Below are 23391 nucleotides of genomic sequence, written 5' to 3'. Positions count from 1 at the left end.
TGGAAGTAGTAGTTATAGCACTGCACATTGAGGCAGACATTGTTATATACAGATATCTGCCTGACATCACCACTGATGCGGAGAGCTTCATCCATCTCTGGCCTGTTCTGCGCATGCGCCAATACGCTATGTAGGTCAACGCTATTTCACTGGGGCAACACAACTGTCTAGTCATATGATGCAGACCGCGTTGTTCCATGCAGTAGTCTTCCTATATCGCCGAGAACTGACAGCGCGCAGTGTCGCTGACTAGTACCGATGAGCCAGGCAGCTATATAGAATATCGCTATGGACCTTGCTACTTGGTCCAACTATATTCTGTATCTGTACTAGTCTCTGATAGGAAAAGACTGCAATTCTGAAAATGAATCATGATTGAAAAGATTCCCTCAAAGACCTTTTTACACAGAATGCATTGTCATAATAAAACCCCTTTAATTGCGCAGATACACACTGCTATGTAGACCGGATATAGAAAATATCACTAAGAATTTTCTCTAAATGATTCATTCCAGACCGCCTCGACGACCACAAGCATGGGCTGCCGAGGGCATCGATCGCCCCTCCATCATTAGTGCTACTGAGCTGAAAGAGCTGGACAATCTGGACACTGAAGCAGATGAAGGCTGGGCAGGTAAATCTTGCCTTTTGAGTAAATTTAGTATGAAGCTTTGGATAATTATGCACATTGCTGTATCTTAAGTGTTTAGTGTAGTTTCAAAATACCTGTTCCTACAGCAAATGATACATTCTTCAATATTTTCTACGCCAGTTCCTTAGAATCTGCAACAAGATCTCTGTTTCCTTCAATAAGAATCTTCATTGTTCTTTTCCCACTGTATAAAAATCCGTCCTGTCCTGTGATGGACACTCTGGTGCTCTGCGAGTTACAAGACCTATCGCTAATAATCGTACCTCTGTGATCTTTCTACGACCAGGACAGATTTTTATTTCATCCAGTGAAAGAAAACCGTGAACGTTCCTAGTATACGATTGCAAATGAAGATATTGCAAGTTGTATATTTGCAAACCTTGCTGGTGTCCAGAGAATTAGGCATTTGTTTGCAAATTATGCCGCGGTCACAGTCATTTGCAAATGGTAAACACACGTCTGACTTTGTGAAAGGTGTATGGTTACGGCTCAGACAGAAGCACCTGCTTGTCACTGCTGTGATGGAGGTGGAATGGGGCCAATATGGCTGCTTAGGAGTCGTGAAATGCTCCAAATTATCACAGTTGCACACGTTGATTAATAAGTCTAACTCCTCACTAGACTTTCTAGTCTTTCACCTCTTTACTTGGCTTATTTTTTAAGTTGCACAATTTTGATGACCTCGATTTCCCTACCCTTTCTTCCTATGGGCGGCACCTGCTTATCGAGAATGTCCAAAAGTGTTTTCTTTGTCGCTCCTAATTGGGAGACCCAGACAATTGGGTGTATAGCTACTGCCTCCGGAGGCCACACAAAGCATTACACTTAAAAGTGTAAGGCCCCTCCCCTTCTGCCTATACACCCCCCGTGGGATCACGGGTTCCTCAGTTTTCAAGCTTTGTGCGAAGGAGGCTGACATCCACGCATAGCTCCACTGTTTAGTCAGCAGCAGCTGCTGACTATGTCGGATGGAAGAAAAGAGGGCCCATACTAGGGCCCCCAGCATGCTCCCTTCTCACCCCACTCTTTGTCGGCGGTGTTTGTTAAGGTTGAGGTACCCATTGCGGGTACGGAGGCTGGAGCCCACATGCTGCATCCTTCCCCATCCCCCTTAGGGCTCTGGGTGAAGTGGGATTTTACCGGTCTCCAGGCACTGAGACCGTGCTCCATCCACAGCCCCTGGGATCTGCTGGACATGGAGCTGAGTATCGTCAGGGACATGGCCCTGCTACATTAAGGTACTCTGTGTCCCCGTGCAAATCGCGCACACACACACCAGCATTGCTGGGTGTGTTAGTGCGCCCGGGACAATAGCGCTGTGCGCGTGTGCCACACTATCTTCAGCTAGCTGAAGGAGTTAATGGTTTGGAAACGGTCGCGCCGGCCGCTGTTGTCAGTTTTAACTGCGGCGCGGCTGGGACTTGTGGTTCGCCGGGGACTTCCGCGCTCGCCGTGCATATTTGACGGCCGCGCTTACTACTACAGTCCCCGGCTTTTTCCGGCCTAGTTCGTTTCGTTCCCGCCCCCAGGCCTGCCAGTCAGAGTGGGGGCGGGACGCTGTGCAGAACGTCAGCGCCGAGGGCTGGAGTTTACTTTACATACTCCAGCCCTCACACTGAACACAGTGAGACGCTGGTTTCCCGCTCTTCGTCTGAGGCACGCCCACGGTCCGCCCCTCTTCACTGAACGCCGGCAGCCATTCCTGACGTGCTGTTTGAGCTGGAGAAGGGGAGACAAGTTATGGGAGACCCAGGCACGGGATTCTAGCGACCACACACCCGCTTTCAGCGGGCGGTAAGCGACACCTCTGGTGCCTACCCCACTTGTGCTGCAGTGTTCATTTGTATTTTTATGCTATACATTGCACTGTACTGGCGCTGGTAATTCTTCACTATATACCCTCTTGGATTGCTCTGAGACAACAGCATGTCGTCCGCAAAACCAAGGGTGCCAAGGCACAGGCTTTCTATGCTGCCTGTACCGCATGTGGGGCTACTCTACCGGCAGGTTCCACTGACCCCCATTGTGTGCAGTGCTCAGCCCCTGTGGCACTTGTTCGGCCGGGGCCTCTGCTAGAGGTGACCCAGGGAGAACCACCTGTGAATACTGTCCAGGTGACGGGGACAGAGTTTGCAGCTTTGCTGATAGATTATCCGTGACTATGACTAAAATCCTAGAAACTTTGCAGTCTAGACCAGTAACGCAGACCATGGGCACGGTTGAATCACTGTCCCCTGGTCCCCCTCATTTGGAACAGCTCCGGGCTCCGGAGGTGTCCCATGCATTCCAGGGTGACGGCTCTGACACGGACGACAGTCCCAGACAGCCTAAGAGAGCTCGCTATGAGCGGCCCCCTACATCATATCACTGGTCAGGCTCTCAGCAGGAGGATTCTCTGTGTGATGAGCCGGAAATAGCTGATCAGGATTCTGATCCCGAGATACTCCTGATGGTGACGCCATAGTGAACAATCTTATCGCGTCCATCAATAAAATGTTGGATATTTCTCCCCCAGCTCCTCAAGTGGAGGAGTCAGCTTCACAGGAGAAATTCCATTTCAGATTTCCCAAGCGGAAATTAAGTATTTTTCTGGACCATTCTGTCTTTAGAGAGTCAGTCCAGAAACACCACGCTTATCCAGATAAGCGTTTCTCCAAACGGCTTAAGGATACACGTTATCCCTTTCCTCCTGATGTGGTCAAGAGCTGGACCCAGTGTCCCAAGGTGGATCCCCCTATCTCCAGGCTTGCGGCTAGATCCATAGTTGCAGTGGAGGATGGGGCTGCACTTAAAGATGCCACTGACAGACAGATGGAGCTCTGGTTAAAATCCATCTATGAGGCTATCGGCGCGTCGTTTGCTCCTGCATTCGCAGCCGTATGGGCACTCCAAGCTATTTCAGCTGGTCTTGCACAGATTGACACGGTCACACGTACATCTGTTCCGCAGGTGGCATCCTTAACCTCTCAAATGTCTGCATTGGCGTCTTACGCGATTAATGCTGTCCTGGACTCTACGAGCCGTACGGCAGTGGCATCTGCTAACTCCGTGGTTTTACGCAAAGGGAATGGAAAGCAGATTCTGCTTCCAAAAAATGTTTAACCAGTTTGCCATTTTCTGGTGACCGGCTGTTTGGTGAGCGCTTGGATGAAATCATAAAACAGTCCAAGGGTAAGGATTCATCCTTACCTCAGCCCAGACAAGACAAACCCCAACAGAGGATGGGACAGTCGGGGTTTCGGTCCTTTCGAGGTTCGGGCAGGTCCCAATTATCCTCGTCCAAAAGGACTCAAAAGGATCAGAGGAGTTCAGATTCTTGGCGGGCTCAGTCACGCCCAAAAAAGACAGCCGGAAGACCCGCTACCAAGGCGGCTTCCTCATGACTTCCGGTCTCCTCCCTCCGCATCCTCGGTCGGTGGCAGGCTCTCCCGCTTTGGCGACATTTGGCTGCCACAGGTCCAAGACCGTTGGGTGCGAGACATTCTGTCTCAAGGGTACAGGATAGAGTTCAGTTCTCGTCCTCCACCTCGATTCTTCAGAACGTCTCCGCCTCCCGACTGAGCCGATGCTCTCCTGCAGGCGGTGTGCACTCTAAAGGCGGAAGGAGTGGTGATCCCTGTTCCTCTTCAAGAGCAAGGTCACGGTTTTTACTCCAATTTGTTTGTGGTACCAAAAAAGGACGGGTCTTTCCGTCCCGTTCGGGACCTAATGCTTCTCAACAACCACGTGGGAACCAGACGGTTCCGGATGGAATCCCTCCGATCCGTCATCGCCGCAATGTCTCAAGGAGATTTCCTAGCATCGATAGACAGCAAGGATGCTTATCTCCACGTACCGATTGCTCCAGAGCATCAGCGTTTTCTACGCTTCGTTATAGGAGACGAACACCTTCAGTTCGTAGCCCTGCCTTTTGGTCTGGCGACAGCCCCACGGGTCTTCACCAAAGTCATGGCAGCTGTAGTTGCAGTCCTACACTCTCAGGGACACTCCGTGATCCCTTACTTAGACGATCTGCTGGTCGAGGCGCCTTCTCAAGAGGCATGCCAACACAGCCTGAACGTGGCGCTGGAGGCCCTCCAGGGTTTCGGGGGGATCATCAACTTTTCCAAGTCGAATCTAACCCCGACCCAGTCGATAACATATCTTGGCATGGAGTTTCATACTCTCTCAGCGGTAGTGAAGCTTCCGCTTGTCAAATAGCGTTCATTGCAGACAGGGGTGCAATCTCTCCTTTACGGTCAGTCACACCCCTTGAGACGCCTCATGCACTTCCTAGGGAAGATGGTGGCAGCAATAGGGGCACTCCCTTTCGCGCAGTTTCATCTGCGTCCACTACAATGGGACATTCTCCGCCAATGGGACGGGAGGTCGAGGTCCCTCGACAGCAACGTCTCTCTCTCTCAGGCGGCCAAGGATTCTCTTCGATGGTGGCTGCTTCCCACCTCATTGTCGAAAGGGAAATCCTTCCTACCCCCCTCCTGGGCGGTAGTGACGACAGATGCGAATCTGTCAGGGTGGGGAGCAGTCTTTCTCCACCACAGGGCTCAAGGTATGTGGACTCAGCAAGAGTCCACTCTTCAGATCAACGTTCTGGAGATCAGAGCACTGTATCTTGCTCTACAAGCCTTCCAGCAGTGGCTGGAAGGCAAGCAGATCCGTATTCAGTCGAACAACTCCACAGCGGTGGCATACATCAACCACCAAGGAGGAATTCGCAGTCGGCAAGCCTTCCAGGAAGTCCGGCGGATTCTGACGTGGTGGAAGACACGGCTTCCACCATATCCGCAGTTCACATCCCAGGCGTGGATAACTGGGAAGCAGACTTCCTCAGTCGCCAGGGTATGGACGCAGGGGAATGGTCTCTTCACCCGGACGTGTTTCAAGAGATCTGTCGCCGCTGGGGGATGCCGGACGTCCACCTAATGGCGTCTCGGCACAACAACAAGGTCCCAGTTTTCATGGCATGGTCTCACGATCACCGAGCTCTGGCGGCAGACGCCTTAGTTCAAGATTGGTCGCAGTTCCGGCTTCCTTATATGTTTCCACCTCTGGCTCTGTTGCCCAGAGTGCTGCGCAAGATCAGGTCCGACTGCCGCCGCGCCATCCTCGTCGCACCAGACTGGCCAAGGAGGTCGTGGTACCCGGATCTGTGGCACCTCGCGGTAGGCCAACCGTGGGCACTACCAGACCGACCAGACTTGCTGTCTCAAGGGCCATTTTTCCATCAGAATTCTGCGGCCCTGAACCTGACTGTGTGGCCATTGAGTCCTGGATCCTAGCGGGTTCAGGATTGTCTCAAGAGGTCATTGCCACCATGAGACAGGCCAGACAACCTACCTCCACCAAGATATACCACAGGACGTGGAAAATATTCTTGTCTTGGTGCTCTGCTCAGGGAGTCTCTCCCTGGCCATTTAGTTTGCCTACTTTTCTTTCCTTCCTGCAATCCGGGTTGGAAAAAGGTTTGTCGCTCAGCTCCCTCAAGGGGCAAGTCTCAGCGCTATCTGTATTTTTTCAGAAGCGCCTAGCACGACTTCCTCAGGGACGCACGTTCCTGCAAGGGGTCTGTCATATCGTCCCTCCTTACAAGCGGCCGTTAGAGCCCTGGGATCGGAACAGGGTTCTAATTGTTCTTCAGAAGCCGCCTTTCGAGCCTAGGAGGGATGTTTCCCTTTCTCGCCTTTCACAGAAAGTGGCCTTTCTAGTAGCGGTCACGTCTCTCCGGAGAGTGTCCGAGCTAGCAGCGCTGTCATGCAAATCTCCCTTCCTGGTGATTCACCAGGACAAGGTGGTCTTGCGACCTATTCCGGAGTTTCTCCCTAAGGTGGTATCCCCGTTTCATCTTAATCAGGATATCTCCTTGCCTTCCTTGTGCCCTCATCCAGTTCATCAATGTGAAAAGGATTTGCATTGTTGGATCTCGTGAGAGCGCTCAGGATCTACATTTCCCGCACGGCGCCCCTGCACCGCTCGGATGCACTCTTTGTCCTTGTCGCTGGTCAGCGCAAAGGGTCGCAAGCTTCCAAATCCACCCTAGCTCGGTGGATCAAGGAACCAATTCTTGAAGCCTACCGTTCTGCTCGGCTTCCGGTTCCCTCAGGGCTGAAGGCCCATTCTACCAGAGCCGTGGGTGCGTCCTAGGCATTACGACACCAGGCTACGGCTCAGCAGGTGTGCCAGGCGACTACCTGGTCGAGTCTGCACACTTTTACCAAACACTATCAAGTGCATACCTACGCTTCGGCGGACGCCAGCCTAGGTAGACAAGTCCTTCAGGCGGCGACGGCCCACCTGTAGGGTAGGGCTGTTTTTACGGTCCTATCACGAGGGGTTATTATACCCACCCAGGGACTGCTTTTGGACGTCCCAATTGTCTGGGTCTCCCAATTAGGAGCGACAAAGAAGAAGGGAATTTTGTTTACTTACCGTAAATTCCTTTTCTTCTAGCTCCAATTGGGAGACCCAGCACCCGCCCTGTTTGCTTAGGGATTTTTGTTGGTTCGGGTACACATGTTGTTCATGTTGACTGGTTTCGGTTCTCAGATGTTCCTTCGGATTGAATTTGTTCTTAAACCGGTTATTGGCTTTCCTCCTTCTTGCTTTGGCACTAAAACTGAGGAACCCGTGATCCCACGGGGGGTGTATAGGCAGAAGGGGAGGGGCCTTACACTTTTTAGTGTAATGCTTTGTGTGGCCTCCGGAGGCAGTAGCTATACACCCAATTGTCTGGGTCTCCCAATTGGAGCTAGAAGAAAAGGAATTTACGGTAAGTAAACAAAATTCCCTTCTTTGTTTCTTCGGCGCTCCATTGGGAGACCCAGACGATTGGGTGTATAGCTACTGCCTCCGGAGGCCACACAAAGCATTACACTAAAAAGTGTAAGGCCCCTCCCCTTCTGGCTATACACCCCCAGTGGGATCACTGGCTCACCAGTTTTCTGCTTTGTGCGAAGGAGGTCAGACATCCACGCATAGCTCCACTGTTTAGTCAGCAGCAGCTGCTGACTATGTCGGATGGAAGAAAAGTGGGCCCATATGGGGTCCCCAGCATGCTCCCTTCTCACCCCACTTGCGGTTTGTAAGGTTGAGGTACCCATTGCGGGTACGGAGGCTGGAGCCCACATGCTGTTTTCCTTCCCCATCCCCCCTCAGGGCTCTGGGTGAAGTGGGATCTTACAGGTCTCCAGGCACTGAGACCGGGCTCCATCCACAGACCCAGAGAACCTGCTGGATATGGAGCTGAGTATCGTCAGGGACAGGCCCTGCTACATTAAGGTACTCTGTGTCCCCGGGCAAGCGCGCACACACACACCAGCATTGCTGGGAGTGTTAGTGCGCCGGGGGCAACAGCGCAGAGCGCTCGTGCTATTAGTCACTACAGCTTTGCTGAGTGACTTTATGTATTGGGAACTGCCGCGCCGGCCGTTGCTGGGTGTTTTTTACACTGTGGCGCGGCTGGGACTTGTGGTGCGCCGGGGACTTCCGCGCTGGCCGTGCACATGGCCGGCCGCGCTTATTACTCGAGTCCCCGGCTTTGCGGCCTAGTTTTCGTTTCGTTCCCGCCTCCAGCCCTGCCAGTCAGGGGAGAGGCGGGACGCTGTACAGACAGTCAGCGCCGAGGGCTGGAGTCTGCTTTGCATTCTCCAGCCCCCTTCACTGGACACAGTGGGACGCCAGTTTCCCGCTCTTGTCTGGGGCACGCCCACGGCCCGCCCCTCGTCACACGAGCTGGAGAAGGACGCCGGCAGCCATTACTGCACGCCGTCCGAGCTGGGGAACGGAGACATGCTCTGGGCAACCAACACAGGGCTCTGGCGACCACACACCCGCGTTATAGGCGGGCGGTAAGCAGCACCTGAAGTGCTGACCCCACTAACTACCGAAGTGTCCATTTGTATTTTATGCTTGTATGCTATACACTGCACTGTAGGTCGCTATCTTTGGCTATATGCCCTTCTAGATGGCGAGATAACAGCAGCAAAAACGCAAGGGTGCTAAGGCACAGGTTTTCTAGGCTGCTTGTATTGCATGGCTGAAGTGTTCATTTGTACTTATGCTTGTATGCTATACATTGCACTGTACGGTCGCTACTCTTGGCTATATTCTCCTAGAGGGCTGGACAACAGCAGCAAAAAAGCATGGGTGCCAAGGCACAGGCTTTATAGGCTGCTTGTACTGCATGTGCTGAAGTGTTCATTTGTATATATGCTTGTATGCTATACATTGCACTGTACGGTCGCTACTCTGGGCTATATTCTCCTAGATGGCTGGACAACAGCAGCAAAAAAGCAAGGGTGCCAAGGCACAGGCTTTCTATGCTGCTTGTATTGCATGTGCTGAAGTGTTTATGCTTGTATGTTGTACATTGCATAGATGACTAGAATACAGCAGCAAAAAAGCAACACAGGCTTTCTATGCTGCTTTTCCTGCAGATACTGTTCCACTGGCAGGTTTTTCACTGACCCCCATTGTGGGCAATGCTCCCCTGTAGCACTTGGTCAGCCGGGGTCTCTACTAGAAGTGGCCAAAGAAACCACCTGTGAACCCTGTCCAGGGACAGGGACGGAGATTGTCATGGGATGGAGACTTTGCACTCCAGACAGGCCATGGGCAATCTTGATTAATGCTCCCTGGCCACCCTCATTTGGAACGTACTCAGTACTCCGGGGGGGTCCCAGGCATTCCAGGGTGAAGGCTCTGACACGGACGGCAGCCCCAGACAGCCTAAGCTAGCTCGCTGGGTACGACACTCGGCTTCATCACTGGTCAAGGTCCCAGCAGGACGACTCTCTGTATGATGAGGCAGACGTAGCTGATCAGGGCTTTGGTCCTGACACCGCTCTCAATCCGGATACACCGGATGGTGACGCCATAGTGAATGATCTTATAGCGTCCATCAATGGAATGTTGCATATTGCTCCCTCAGCTCCCCCAGTGGAGGAGTCAGCTTCACAGCAGGAGAAATCCTTTTTCAGTACTCATGCGTAGATTGAGTACTTTTTCTGACCACGCTGACTTCAGAGCCGCAGTTCAGAAACACCACGCTTACCAGATAAACGTTTTTCTCCAAACGTATTAAGGATGCACGTTATCCCTTTACCCTGATGTGGTGCAGCCCTGGACCCAGGGTCCAAGGGTGGATCCCCCAATCTCCAGGCTTGCGGCTAGATCCATAGTTGCAGTGGAGATGGGAATTCACTTAAAGATGCCATTGACAGACAGATAGACCTCCGGTTGAAATCTGTCTGTGAAGCTATCAGCGTGTCGGTTGCTCCGGCATTCGCAGCCGTATGGGCACCCTAACCTTTTTCAGCTGGTCTTGCGCAGCTGCTCTTGAGCACATGTACATCTGTGCCGCAGGTGGTGTCCTTAACCTCGCAATGTCTGCATTGCGACTTACCCTTGTAATGCTGTCCTGGGGGGACAGTCGAGGTTGGTCCTTCCCAGGCTCGGGCAAGTCCCAATTGTACTCGTCTAAAAGGGCTCAAAAGGCTCAGAGGGGCTCAGATTCCGGCCGGGCTCATTCACGCCCAAGGAAGGCAGCAGGAGGAACCGCTACCAAGGCGATCTCCTCATGTATTTCAGCTCTCTCTCCCCGCATCCGCGGTTGGTGGCAGAATCTCCCGCTTCTGGGTACATTTAGCTGCCACAGGTCACAGACCGGTGGGTGAGAGACATTGTGTCTCACGTGTACAGGATAGAACTCTGTTCTCGTCCTCCGGCTCGATTCTTCAGAACTTCAACCCCCCCCCCCCACCGAGCCGAGGCTCTTCTGCAGGCAGAAGGAGTGGTAATCCCTGTTCCTCTTCAGGAACAAGACACGGTTTTTTCCTCCAATCTTATTGGGGTGCCAAAAAAGGGTGGCTTTTTCCGTTCCGTTCTGGACCTAAAACTGCTCACCAAGCACGTGAAGGCCGGGCGGTTCCGGATGTAACCCTCCGCTCCGTCATTGCCTCAATGTCTCAAGGAGATTTTCCTAGCATCAATAGACATCAGGATGCTTATCTCCTCGTGCCGATTGCTCCAGAGCACCAGCGTTTGCTACGTTTCGTTATTGAAGACGAGCATCTTCAGGGCGTAGCCCTGCCCTTCGGTCTGGCGACAGCCCTACGGGTTTTCACCAAGTTCAGGGCAGCAGTGGGAGCAGTCCTGCACTCTCAGGGTCACTCTGTGATCCTTACTGGACGATCCACTTGTCAAGGCACCCTCTCAAGAGGCATGCCGACACAGCCTGAACGTGGCGCTGGAGACTCTCCAGAGTTTCGGGTGGATCATCAACTTTTCAAGGTTACATCGGGCACCGACCCAATCGCTGACATATCTGGGCATGGAGTTTCACACCCCCTCAGCGATAGTGAAGCTTCCGCTGGACAGGCAGCGTTCACTACAGACGGGGGTGCAGTCTCTCCTTCAAGGCCAGTCACACCCCTTAAGACGCCTCATGCAGAGGCAGTCACTTTCGCGCAGTTTCACTGCGCCCACTTCAATGGGACATGCTTTGCCAATGGGTTGGGGAGTCGACGTCCCTAGAAAGGAACGTTTCCCTTCTCAGACGGTCAAGGACTCTCTCCAGAGGAGTCCATCCTTCAGATCAATGTTCTGGAAATCTGGGCAGTGCATCTTGCCCTTCAAGCCTTCCAGCAGTGGCTGGAAGGAAAACAGATCCGAATTCAGTTGGACAATTCCACAGCGGTGGCAGACATCGCCCACCAAGGCGGAACACGCATCGCCAAGCCTACCAGGCAATCCGGCGGATTCTGATGGGGGTGGGGGACAGAGCATCCACCATATCCGCAGTTCACATCCCGGGCGTAGAAAATTGGGAAGCAGACTTCCTCAGTCGCCTGGGCATGGACGCAGGGGAATGGCCTCTGCACCCAGTATGGTATCAGGAAATCTGTAGCCGCTGGAGGATGCCGGACGTCGACCTAATGGCGTCTCGGCACAACAACAAGGTCCCGACTTTCATGGCGCGGTCTCACGAGCAAAGAGCTCTGGCGGCAGGCGCCCTAGTTCAGGATTGGTCGCAGTTCCAGCTACCCTATGTGTTTCCTACTCTGGCACTGTTGCCCAGAGTGCTACGCAAGCTCAGCTCCGCTTGCCGCCGCGCCATCCCCGTCGTCCCAGACTGACCGAGGAGGTCGTGGTCCCGGATCTGTGGCATCTCACGGTCGGCCAACCGTGGGCACTCTCAGACCGGCCAGACTTACTGTCCCAAGGGCCGTTCTTTCCACTGAATTCTACGGCCCTGATCCGGACTGTGTGGCCATCGAGTCCGAGATCCTAGCGTCTTCAGGATTATCTCAAGACGTCATTGCCACCATGAGACGGGCTAGGAAGCCGACGTCTGCCAAAATCTCCCACAAGACGTGGAAGTTATTCTTATCTTGGTGCTCTGCTTAGGGAGTGTCTCCCTGGCCATTTGCATTGTCTCCTTTTTCCCCCCTTCCTGCATCTGGATTGGGAAAAGGTTTGTCGCTCGGCTCCCTTAAAGGACAAGTCGCAGCGCTGTCGGTATTCTTTCAGAAGCGCCTAGTACGACTTCCTCAGGTACGCACGTTCCTGCAGGGGGATTATCACATTGTCCCTCCGTACAAGAGGCCGTCAGACCCATGGGATCTGCACAGGGTATTAATTGCTCTCTAGGAGCCGCCCTTCGAGCCTCTGAGGGTTGTTTTCACTTTCTCGACTTTCACAGAAAGTGGCCTTTCTGGTAGCGGTCACGTCTCTTCGGAGAGTGTCAGAACTAGCAGCGCGGTCATCTACAGCTCCCTTCCTGGTGTTCACCAAGATAAGGTAGTGCTGCGTCCGATCCCAGAGTTTCTCCCTAAGGTGGTATCCCCTTTTTATCACAATCAGGATATCTCCTTACCTTCCTTTTATCCATTTCATCGATATGTAATGGCTTTGCATTGTTGGATCTGGTGTAGAGCACCCAGAATCTACATTCCCGCACGGCGCTCCTGCGCCGCTCGGATGCACTCTTTGTCCTTGTCACTGGTCAGCGCAAGGGATCGCAGGCTGCAACATCCACCTTGGCTCAATGGATCAAGGAACCAATCCTTGAAGCCTACCGTTCTACTGGGCTTCCGGTTTCATCAGGGCTGAAGGCCCATTCTACCAGAGCCGTGGGTGCGTCCTGGGCATTACGGCACCAGGCTACGGCTCAACAGGTGTGCCAGGCAGCTACCTGGTCGAGTCTGCACACTTTCACCAAACATTATCAGGTGCATACCTATGCTTAGGCGGACGCCAGCCTAGGTAGAAGAGTCCTGCAGGCGGCAGTTGCCTCCCCGTAGGGGAAGGCTGTCTTGCAGCTCTAACATGAGGTATTTCTTTACCCACCCAGGGACAGCTTTTGGACGTCCCAATCGTCTGGGTCTCCCAATGGAGCGCCGAAGAAGAAGGGAATTTTGTTAATTACCGTAAATTCCTTTTCTTCTAGCTCCTATTGGGAGACCCAGCACCCGCCCTGTTGTCCTTCGGGATTTTTGGTTGTTTTCGGGTACACATGTTGTTCATCTTGCATGGTTTTCAGTTCTCCGATGTTACTTCGGAGTGAATTTGTTTAAACCAGTTATTGGCTTTCCTCCTTCTTGCTTTTGCACTAAAACTGGTGAGCCAGTGATCCCACTGGGGGTGTATAGCCAGAAGGGGAGGGGCCTTACACTTTTTAGTGTAATGCTTTGTGTGGCCTCCGGAGGCAGTAGCTATACACCCAATCGTCTGGGTCTCCCAGTAGGAGCTAGAAGAAAAGGAATTTACGGTAAGTAACAAAATTCCCTTCTTTCCTTACTGCTTGAAATTAAAATTATGGCGCAAATCACCCATTGTATGTTGCCTCTAGGGTCCTTGTTGATTGGCTAGGTGCAGAAGCTTTAAAGGGAACCTGTCAGGTCAAAAAAGCGTTCTGACCTACAAGCAGGAGCCTGTGTGAGCTGATAACCCCTTCCTACCCATCCCTGTGTTGTTATATTTTGTAATATGAAAGTAATAAAATACGTTTTATTACTTTCATATGTCCTATGTAAATAGCATAGGTCTCTAGCCGCATGGGTGTCTCATCGCCCTGTGGGGGTCTACATGCTTTCCATGGCATGCGCTCCTGTGAGAGTGATACCATGGATTTACATGATCGACGTCACTTCTGCAGCTTCAGAATCTCGCGTGCGTACCATTCTCGTCGCCTTCTCATCCTGGCGCTTGCTTCTCGGCTTCTGACGCGCACTGCGCATGACCGGAACTGTAGGCGTCTTCTGAGCATGCGCAGTGCGCGTCAGAAGCCAACACGCAAAGACCAGGATGAGGCGGCGAGAATGGTAAGTGTGCGCACACGCGCGAAATTCTGAAGTAGCGATGGGCACGCCGCTGATGTAAATCCATGGTATCACGCCCACAGAGACCTCTGCTATTTACATAGGACATATGAAAGTAAACATTATTTTATTACTTTCATATTACACAATCTAACAATACAGGGATGGGTAGGAAGGGGTTAATAGCTCACACAGGCTCCTGCTTGTAGGTCAGGACGCTTTTTTGACCTGACAGGTTCCCTTTAAGGTCGGGTTTAGGCAAATGTTTCAAATATTGGGCCAGTCAGACGTGACCGGATCCTTATACAGCCCCATGCACTAGCCAAGTGCAGGAGCTGCTGGCCATCACACGCACTTCTCTAGGCCATGTATAGAGAGTTGTGGACTGTCCAGAGTCTGATTACTGAACCTGGCCTACGAGGGGGCTCAATCACAAGTCAGTTTTCCCTAGACTGTCGACTGACACATCTTATATTATTTACATGTCACAGAAATTGACATGTCCCACTTTTCATTTGTGGACCAACCTCACCCATTTATGATATTACGGTTGTCAGTGTGTGCTCTGATTTTTCATTGATGGCTGGGAAAAGCTTATATCATCCAAAAATGTATGTAAATATATATTGTAATTTTCTTCAGCGCTCTATTGGGAGACCCAGACGATTGGGGTATAGCTACTGCCCTCTGGAGGCCACACAAAGCACTACATTAAAAGTGCAAGGCCCCTCCCCCTCTGGCTATACCCCCCCGTGGTATCACGGGTTCTCCAGTTTTAGCTTTGTGTGCGAAGGAGGTCAGACATTCCATGCATAGCTCCACAGATTTTAGTCAGCAGTAGCTGCTGACGGTTTCGGATGGAAGAAAAGAGGACACATATAGTGTCCCCAGCATGCTCCCTTCTCACCCCTGGATGGTGTTGTAAGGTTGAGGTACCTATTGCTGGTACAGGGCTGGAGCCTGACATGCTGTTTTCCTTCCACATCCCCTTGTAGGGCTCTGTGGAAGTGGGATCCTGCCGGCCTCTCAGCTCTGATGCCGGGCTCCATCCACAGACCCATTAGAACCTGATGGATTCGGAGCAGGAGTACGATCAGGGACAGGGCCCTGCATCTTACAGGTACTCTGTGTCCCCGGCAGGCACAGACACACTCCGGGCTGGCTGGGTGTTATAGTGCGCCGGGGACCGCAACGTGGAGTTGGTGTCCCTACAGATTACTGGGGGATTGTTTGGTTTGGGAACGCAGCGCCGACCCCCTCTGGACCGGGCGGCGCTGCTGTGACTTGTGGTGCGCCGGGGATCCGCCGTCCGCGCTTTTACGGCGGCGGCGGTTATAACTTTAGTCCCCGGCTTTTTGGGCCTAGGACGCCGGCAGCTCCGTTTCGTTCCCGCCCCCACCCTGTCATTCAGGGTAGGGGAGAGACGCTGTTCGCAAGCAGCGACGAGGGCTGGAGCCTGATTTACATGCTCCAGCCCTCACACTATGCACAGAGGGAAGCAGGCTTCCCGCTCTTGGCCAGGAACGCCCAGGGCCCGCCCCCCTTCCTCTCTCGAGACGCCGGCAGCCATTACATGCATGCCTGGCTGGAGGAAGGACGCAAGGCTCTGGGAGACCTGGACTAGGGGCTATCTGGCGACCACACACCCGCTTTTTAAGCGGGCGGTAAGCGATTTTTCTGTGCTGGTCCCTCTAGTGCCTCACTGTGTATCAGTGTACTGGATACAGTTATATAGATATTGTATTTCTTGCACTGTGAGGTGCGCTTCTGGCTGCATATCCCAGATCGCTCTGTGGAAGCAGCAACATGTCATCCTCAAAACGCAAGGCGGCCAAGGCAAAAAGGGCTGTGTATACTGCGTGTGCTGCATGTGGGGCTAATCTACCAGCAGGCTCTGATGACCCCCATTGTGTGCAATGCTCCGACCCGGTGCTGCTTCGCCAGCTGGAGTCAGGAGAGGTGGCGACCCAGGCTGAGACGCTTGTAAGTTCTGCCCCGGTGACAGGGACGGACTTTGCAGTTTTTGCAGATAATATGTCTGTATCTATGGCAAAAATCCTTGAGACCTTGCAATCTATGCATGGGGCTCAGTCTCTGGGCACGGCGAGGCCTCTGTCCTCAGGTCCCCCTTACTTGGAATGTATCCAGCCCACAGGGGGGTCCCCGGCTTCACAGGCCGAGGATTATGACTCAGATGATGGCCCCAGCCACCCTAAGCGAGCTCGCTGGGAAAGACCCTCGACGTCTTCACACTGCTCAGGGTCTCAGCGCAATCAGTCTCCCTGTGATGTGTCTGATGAGAGTGATCAGGAATCCACTCCTGGAACCCCTCTCAACCTGGATACCCCGGATGGGGATGCCATGGTAGACGACCTTATCTCAGCCATCAATAGGCTGTTGGATATTTCTCCCCCAGCCCCTTCAGCAGAAGAGGCGGCTGCGGAGCAGGAAAAGTTTCGTTTCCTTTATCCCAAGCGTAAATTGAGTGCTTTGTTAGATCACTCTGACTTCAGAGAATCAATCCAGAAGCACGACGCTCACCCAGAAAGGCGTTTCTCTAAACGATCTAAAGATACGCGTTTCCCTTTCCCCCCTGAGGTGGTCAAGCGCTGGACACAGTGTCCAAAGGTAGACCCCCCGATTTCCAAACTTGCAGCTAGATCCATAGTTGCAGTGGAGGATGGCGCTTCACTTAAAGATGCCAATGACAGACAGATGGACCTTTGGTTAAAATCTGTCTATGAAGCTATAGGCGCGTCGTTTGCTCCGGCATTCGCAGCCGTATGGGCACTCCAGGCTATTTCAGCTGGCTTAGCAAAAGTGGATGCTATCATGCATCCAGCAGTGCCGCAAGTGGCGCACCTTACCACGCAGATGTCGGCGTTTGCGTCTTACGCTATCAATGCGGTCCTAGAATCTACCAGTCGCACCTCAATGGCGTCCGCCAATTCGGTTGTTTTGCGCAGAGCCTTGTGGTTAAAGGACTGGAAAGCAGATGCTGGTTCCAAAAAATGTTTAACCAGTTTGCCTTTGTCTAGAGAGAGACTGTTTGGCGAGCCATTGGCTGACATCATTAAACAGTCCAAGGGTAAAGACTCCTCTTTACCACAACCCAGAACACCCAAACCTCAGCAGAAAAAGTGGCAGCAGAGGTTTCAGTCCTTTCGAGGTTCGGGCAAGACACCATTTACCTCGTCCAAAGGGACTCAGAGGACGCAAAGAAACTCAGATTCGTGGCGGACTCACACACGCCCCAAGAAAGCAAATGGAGGTACCGCTTCCAAAGCGGCTACCTCATGACTTCCAGCCCCCCCCCTCCGCATCGCCGGTCGGGGGCAGGCTCTCCCGCTTTTCCGGCATTTGGATGTCACAGGTCAAAGACCGGTGGGTGACGGACATTTTGTCTCGCGGGTACAGAATCGAGTTCAATTCTCGTCCTCCAGCTCGGTTCTTCAGAACCTCCCCACGGCCAGACCGAGCAGATGCTCTGCTGCAGGCGGTGGATTCCCTAAAAGCGGAAGGAGTGGTTATCCCAGTCCCTCCTCAGGAACAAGGGCAAGGGTTTTACTCCAATCTCTTTGTGGTTCCAAAAAAGGACGGCTCGTTCCGTCCTGTTCTGGACCTAAAACGGCTCAACAAACATGTGCACGCCAGGAGGTTCCGGATGGAAACCCTCCGCTCTGTCATTGCCTCAATGTCCAGAGGAGACTTCCTTGCCTCAATAGACATCAAGGATGCTTATCTCCACGTGCCAATTGCTACAGAACATCAACGTTTTCTACGTTTTGTGATAGGAGACGACCATTTTCAGTTCGTAGCTCTTCCATTTGGTCTGGCGACAGCCCCACGGGTCTTCACCAAGGTCATGGCGGCGGTGGTAGCAGTCTTGCACTCTCAGGGTCACTCGGTGATTCCTTACCTAGACGACTTATTGGTCAAAGCTCCCTCTCAGGAGGCATGCCAACTCAGTCTGAATGCTACGCTGGAGACTCTACAGTCTTTCGGATGGATCATCAACTTTCCAAAGTCGATCCTATCACCGACTCAGTCACTAACGTATCTTGGCATGGAGTTTCATACTCTAGCAGCGATAGTGAAGCTTCCGCTGGACAAGCAGCGGTCACTACAGACAGGGGTGCAATCTCTCCTGCAGGGCCAGTTGCATCCCTTGCGGCGCCTCATGCATTTCCTAGGGAAGATGGTGGCAGCCATGGAAGCAGTTCCCTTTGCGCAGTTTCATCTGCGCCCACTTCAATGGGACATTCTCCGCCAATGGGACGGGAAGTCAACGTCCCTGGACAGGAAAGTCTCGCTTTCCCAGACGGCCAAAGACTCTCTACAATGGTGGCTCCTTCCCACATCATTGTCTCAGGGAAGATCCTTCCTGCCCCCATCCTGGGCAGTAGTCACGACAGATGCGAGTCTGTCAGGGTGGGGAGCAGTATTTCTCCACCACAGGGCTCAGGGGACGTGGACTCCGCAGGAGTCCACCCTTCAGATCAATGTTCTGGAGATCAGAGCAGTGTATCTTGCTCTACTGGCCTTCCAACAGTGGCTGGAAGGAAAGCAGATCCGAATCCAATCGGACAACTCCACAGCGGTGGCATACATCAACCACCAAGGAGGGACGCGCAGTCGGCAAGCCTTCCAAGAAGTCCGGCGCATTCTAATGTGGGTGGAGGACAGAGCATCCACCATATCCGCGGTTCACATCCCAGGCGTAGAAAACTGGGAAGCAGACTTCCTCAGTCGCCAGGGCATGGACGCAGGGGAATGGTCCCTTCACCCGGACGTGTTTCAGGAAATCTGTCGCCGCTGGGGAGTGCCGGACGTCGACCTAATGGCATCCCGGCACAACAACAAGGTCCCGGCATTCATGGCGAGGTCGCGCGATCAAAGAGCTCTGGCGGCAGACGCCTTGGTTCAAGATTGGTCGCAGTTTCAGCTCCCATACGTGTTTCCGCCTCTGGCGCTCTTGCCCAGAGTGCTACGCAAGATCAGATCCGAGTGCAGCCGCGTCATACTCGTCGCTCCAGACTGGCCGAGGAGGTCGTGGTATCCGGATCTGTGGCATCTCACGATCGGTCGACCGTGGTCACTGCCAGACCGACCAGACTTACTGTCCCAAGGGCCGTTTTTCCATCAGAATTCTGCGGCCCTGAACCTGACTGTGTGGCCATTGAGTCCTGGATCCTAGCATCTGCTGGATTATCTCAGGGAGTCATTGCCACAATGAGACAAGCTAGAAAGTCGAATTCGGCTAAGATCTACCACAGAACGTGGAAGATTTTCTTGTCCTGGTGCTCTGCTCAGGGAGTGTCTCCCTGGCCATTTGCATTGCCCAAGTTTCTTTCCTTCCTGCAATCGGGGTTAGAGAAGGGCTTGTCGCTCAGTTCCCTTAAAGGGCAAGTTTCGGCACTATCCGTGTTTTTTCAGAAGCGTCTAGCACGTCTTCCTAAGGTGCGCACGTTCCTGCAGGGGGTCTGTCATATTGTGCCCCCGTACAAGCGACCGTTAGATCCATGGGATCTGAACAGGGTACTAGTTGCTCTCCAGAAGCCGCCCTTCGAGCCTCTGAAGGAAGTTTCCTTTTCTCGGCTGTCGCAGAAAGTGGCGTTTCTTGTTGCAATCACATCGCTTCGGCGAGTGTCTGAGCTGGCAGCTCTGTCATCTAAGGCTCCCTTCCTGGTGTTCCACCAGGACAAGGTTGTGCTGCGCCCCATTCCGGAGTTTCTCCCTAAGGTCGTATCCTCTTTTCATCTTAATCAGGATATTTCCTTGCCTTCTTTTTGCCCTCATCCGGTTCACCGGTATGAAAAGGCCTTACGTTTGCTAGATCTGGTGAGAGCACTCAGAATCTACATTTCCCGCACGGCGCCCATACGCCGTGCCGATGCACTTTTCGTCCTTGTCGCTGGTCCGCGCAAGGGGTTGCAGGCTTCTAAAGCCACCCTGGCTCGATGGATCAAAGAACCAATTCTAGAGGCCTACCGTTCTGCGGGGCTTCCGGTTCCTTCGGGGCTAAAAGCCCACTCCACCAGAGCCGTGGGTGCGTCCTGGGCATTACGTCACCAGGCTTCGGCTCAACAGGTGTGCCAGGCAGCTACCTGGTCCAGTCTGCACACTTTCACCAAGCATTATCAGGTGCATACCTATGCTTCGGCGGATGCCAGCTTAGGTAGAAGAGTCCTGCAGGCGGCAGTGACACCCCCGTAGGGGAGGGCTGTTTTGCAGCTCTAACATGAGGTATTTATTTACCCACCCAGGGACAGCTTTTGGACGTCCCAATCGTCTGGGTCTCCCAATAGAGCGCTGAAGAAGAAGGGAATTTTGTTACTTACCGTAAATTCCTTTTCTTCTAGCTCTTATTGGGAGACCCAGCACCCGCCCTGTTGTCCTTCGGGATGTTTTTTTGTTGTTTGCGGGTACACATGTTGTTCATGTTGAACGGTTTTTCAGTTCTCCGATGTTATTCGGAGTTAATTTGTTTAAACCAGTTATTGGCTTCCTCCTTCTTGCTTTGGCACTAAAACTGGAGAACCCGTGATACCACGGGGGGGTATAGCCAGAGGGGGAGGGGCCTTGCACTTTTAATGTAGTGCTTTGTGTGGCCTCCAGAGGGCAGTAGCTATACCCCAATCGTCTGGGTCTCCCAATAAGAGCTAGAAGAAAAGGAATTTACGGTAAGTAACAAAATTCCCTTCTTCTTTGTCGCTCCATTGGGAGACCCAGACAATTGGGTGTATAGCTTCTGCCTCCGAAGGCCACACAAAGTATTACACTTTAAAAAGTGTAACCCCTCCCCTCTGCCTATACACCCTCCCGTGCATCACGGGCCCATCAGTTTTTTGCTTTGTGTTGAAGGAGGCACACATTCACGCAAGCTCCACATTTTAGTCAGCAGCAGCTGCTGACTTTATCGGATGGAAGAAAAGAGGGCCCCTAATAGGGCTCCCGGCATGCTCCCTTCTCACCCCACTATTGTCGGCGGTGCTGTTAAGGTTGAGGTACCCATTGCGGGTACAAAGGCTGGAGCCACATGCCGTTTTCCTTCCCCATCCCTTAGAGGCTCTGGGAGAAGTGGGATCCTAACCGGTCACCATGCACTGGGACCGGGCTCCCTCCGCAGCCCCTGGGGGAATCTGACGGACAGGAGACCGGGTATCATCAGGGACAGGCCCTGCTTCTCAGAGGTACTCTGTGTCCCCTTGGGGACGGCGCATAGAGCGCCTGTGTAACAGACGCTGCAGCGGCTGCTGTGTTTTTTGTGTCGCCGGGACTACCGCGCCGACCGCGCCTGTTTGCCGGCCGCGTTACTAAATTTAGTCCCCGGCTTCTGCGGCCTAGTACCATATACTCCCGCCCCCGGGCCTGCCAGTCAGGGGTAAGGGCGGGGCGCTAGACTGGACATCAGCGGTGAGGGCTGGAGCATACTTAGGTATCCTCCTCCCCCCTCACTGAGCACTGTGGGGCACCAGATTCCCGCACTTTATGAGTCACGCCCACGGCTCCCTCCTCCTCTGAGAACGCTGGCAGCCATTGCTATCAGCACTTCTGCCGGTGGAGAACTTCAGACCGAGCTCCACAGCTCTGGGAGGCCCAGGCAGGGAATCTGGTGGACACACAACCGCTGAGGGCGGTCGGTAAGCCGCACCGGTTACTAGGTGCTGGTCCCCCTGGGTGCCGAAGTGTATATATATATCTATATATTGTATACATTTGCTCTGTTCGGCCGCATTATTTGCTTTTGGCTATATACCCTCACTGATTGCTCTAAGAGGAGACAACAGCATGTCGTCCGCAAAAAGCAAGGGTGCCAAGGCACAGGCTTATTTTGCAACCTGTACCTCATGTGCGGCTATGTTACCTGCAGGTTCCACCTACCCTCATTGTGTGCAATGCTCGGCCCCTGTGGCACTCACTCAGCCGGAGCCTCAGGCACTGGTGGGACCCTCGGCTCAGGTAGAACCACCGGCTTCCACTGTCCAGGTGGCAGGGACAGAGTTTGCAGTGTTGGCTGAGAAACTTTCTGAGTCACTTTCACAATCCATGGCTCAGTCTATGGACAGATGGTCTGCTAAGATACTAGAAGCCTTGCACTCCAGACCGGTAACACAGGCCCCGGGCACTGTTGAATCATTGCCCCCAGGCCCCCCTCGGTCGGCGCAGCAAAGTGCTAGGTCCCACGGTGAGGACTCCGACACGGACCGCAGTCCCAGACCGGCTAAGCGGGCTCGCTGGGAACTTCCATCGACTTCATCACACTGCTCAGGGTCTCAGCATGAGGACTCTCTGGAGGATGAAGCGGAGGTCGCAGATCAGGGCTCTGATCCTGACGTTGCCCTCAATCTTGAGACACCTGAAGGAGACGCAATAGTAAATGACCTTATAGCGTCCATCAACCAGGTGCTAGAACTTTCTTCTCCAACTCCACCGATAGAGGAGTCGGCTTCACAGCAGGAGAAACACCAGTTTAGGTTTCCCAAACGTACACGGAGTGCGTTTTTCGATCACTCCAACTTCAGAGATGCGGTCCAGAAGCACCGAGCATTTCCGGACAAGCGCTTTACTAAGCGCCTTAATGACACACGTTACCCCTTCCCCCCCTGACGTAGTTAAGGGTTGGGCTCAGTGTCCCAAGGTGGATCCTCCAGTCTCTAGACTGGCGGCTAGATCCATAGTAGCAGTGGCAGATGGTTCATCGCTCAAGGATGCCACTGACAGGCAAATAGAGCTCCTGATGAAATCCATCTATGAAGCCATAGGCGCGTCGTTTGCTCCGGCATTCGCAGCCGTGTGGGCACTCCAAGCTATCTCAGCTTGTCTGTCTGAGATTAATGCAGTCACACGTGCCTCTACTCCGCAGGTTGTGTCTTTGACTTCTCAGGCGTCGGCGTTTTCGTCCTACGCCATGAACGCCGTCCTGGACTCTGCGAGCCGTACAGTGGTAGCATCCGCCAATTCGGTGGCAGTCCGCAGGGCCATGTGGCTACGCGAATGGAAGGCAGACTCTGCTTCCAAGAAGTTCTTAACCGGCTTGCCATTTTCTGGCGACCGCCTGTTTGGCGAGCAATTGGATGAAATTATTAAACAATCCAAGGGAAAGGACTCGTCCTTACCCCAGTCCAAACCAAACAGACCTCAGCAACGAAAGATACAACAGAGGTTTCGGTCCTTTCGGCCCTCAGACAGGTCCCATTTCTCCACGTCCAACAGGCCACAGAAGGGCCAGAGGAACTCTGATTCATGGCGGTCTAAGTCACGTCCTAAAAAGACCGCCGGAGGAACCGCCCCCAAGGCGGCCTCATGACTTTCGGCCTCCCCAAACCGCATCCTCGGTCGGTGGCAGGCTCTCCCGCTTTTGCGACGCCTGGTGGCCACATGTCCAAGACCGATGGGTGAGAGACATTCTGTCTCACGGTT

General features: G+C 53.2%; 1 protein-coding gene across 4 annotated transcripts in view; it reads left to right on the top strand.

Annotated features, from left to right (window-relative positions):
* Window positions 1–23391, top strand: part of PRRC2C (proline rich coiled-coil 2C) — a 344519-nt gene that overhangs the window by 79884 nt on the left and 241244 nt on the right. For all 4 annotated transcript variants that reach the window (XM_075322243.1, XM_075322246.1, XM_075322244.1 and 1 more), the window contains exon 8: window positions 516–634. In XM_075322243.1, the coding sequence (XP_075178358.1) occupies window positions 516–634 (119 nt within the window). The remainder of the gene's footprint in view (window positions 1–515; window positions 635–23391) is intronic.

Source organism: Anomaloglossus baeobatrachus, chromosome 8 (genome assembly GCF_048569485.1).
Source record: "Anomaloglossus baeobatrachus isolate aAnoBae1 chromosome 8, aAnoBae1.hap1, whole genome shotgun sequence".
NCBI lineage: Eukaryota > Metazoa > Chordata > Amphibia > Anura > Aromobatidae > Anomaloglossus > Anomaloglossus baeobatrachus.
The sequence above is the reverse complement of the archived record's forward strand: the minus strand, read 5'-3'. Positions and strand labels throughout refer to the sequence as shown.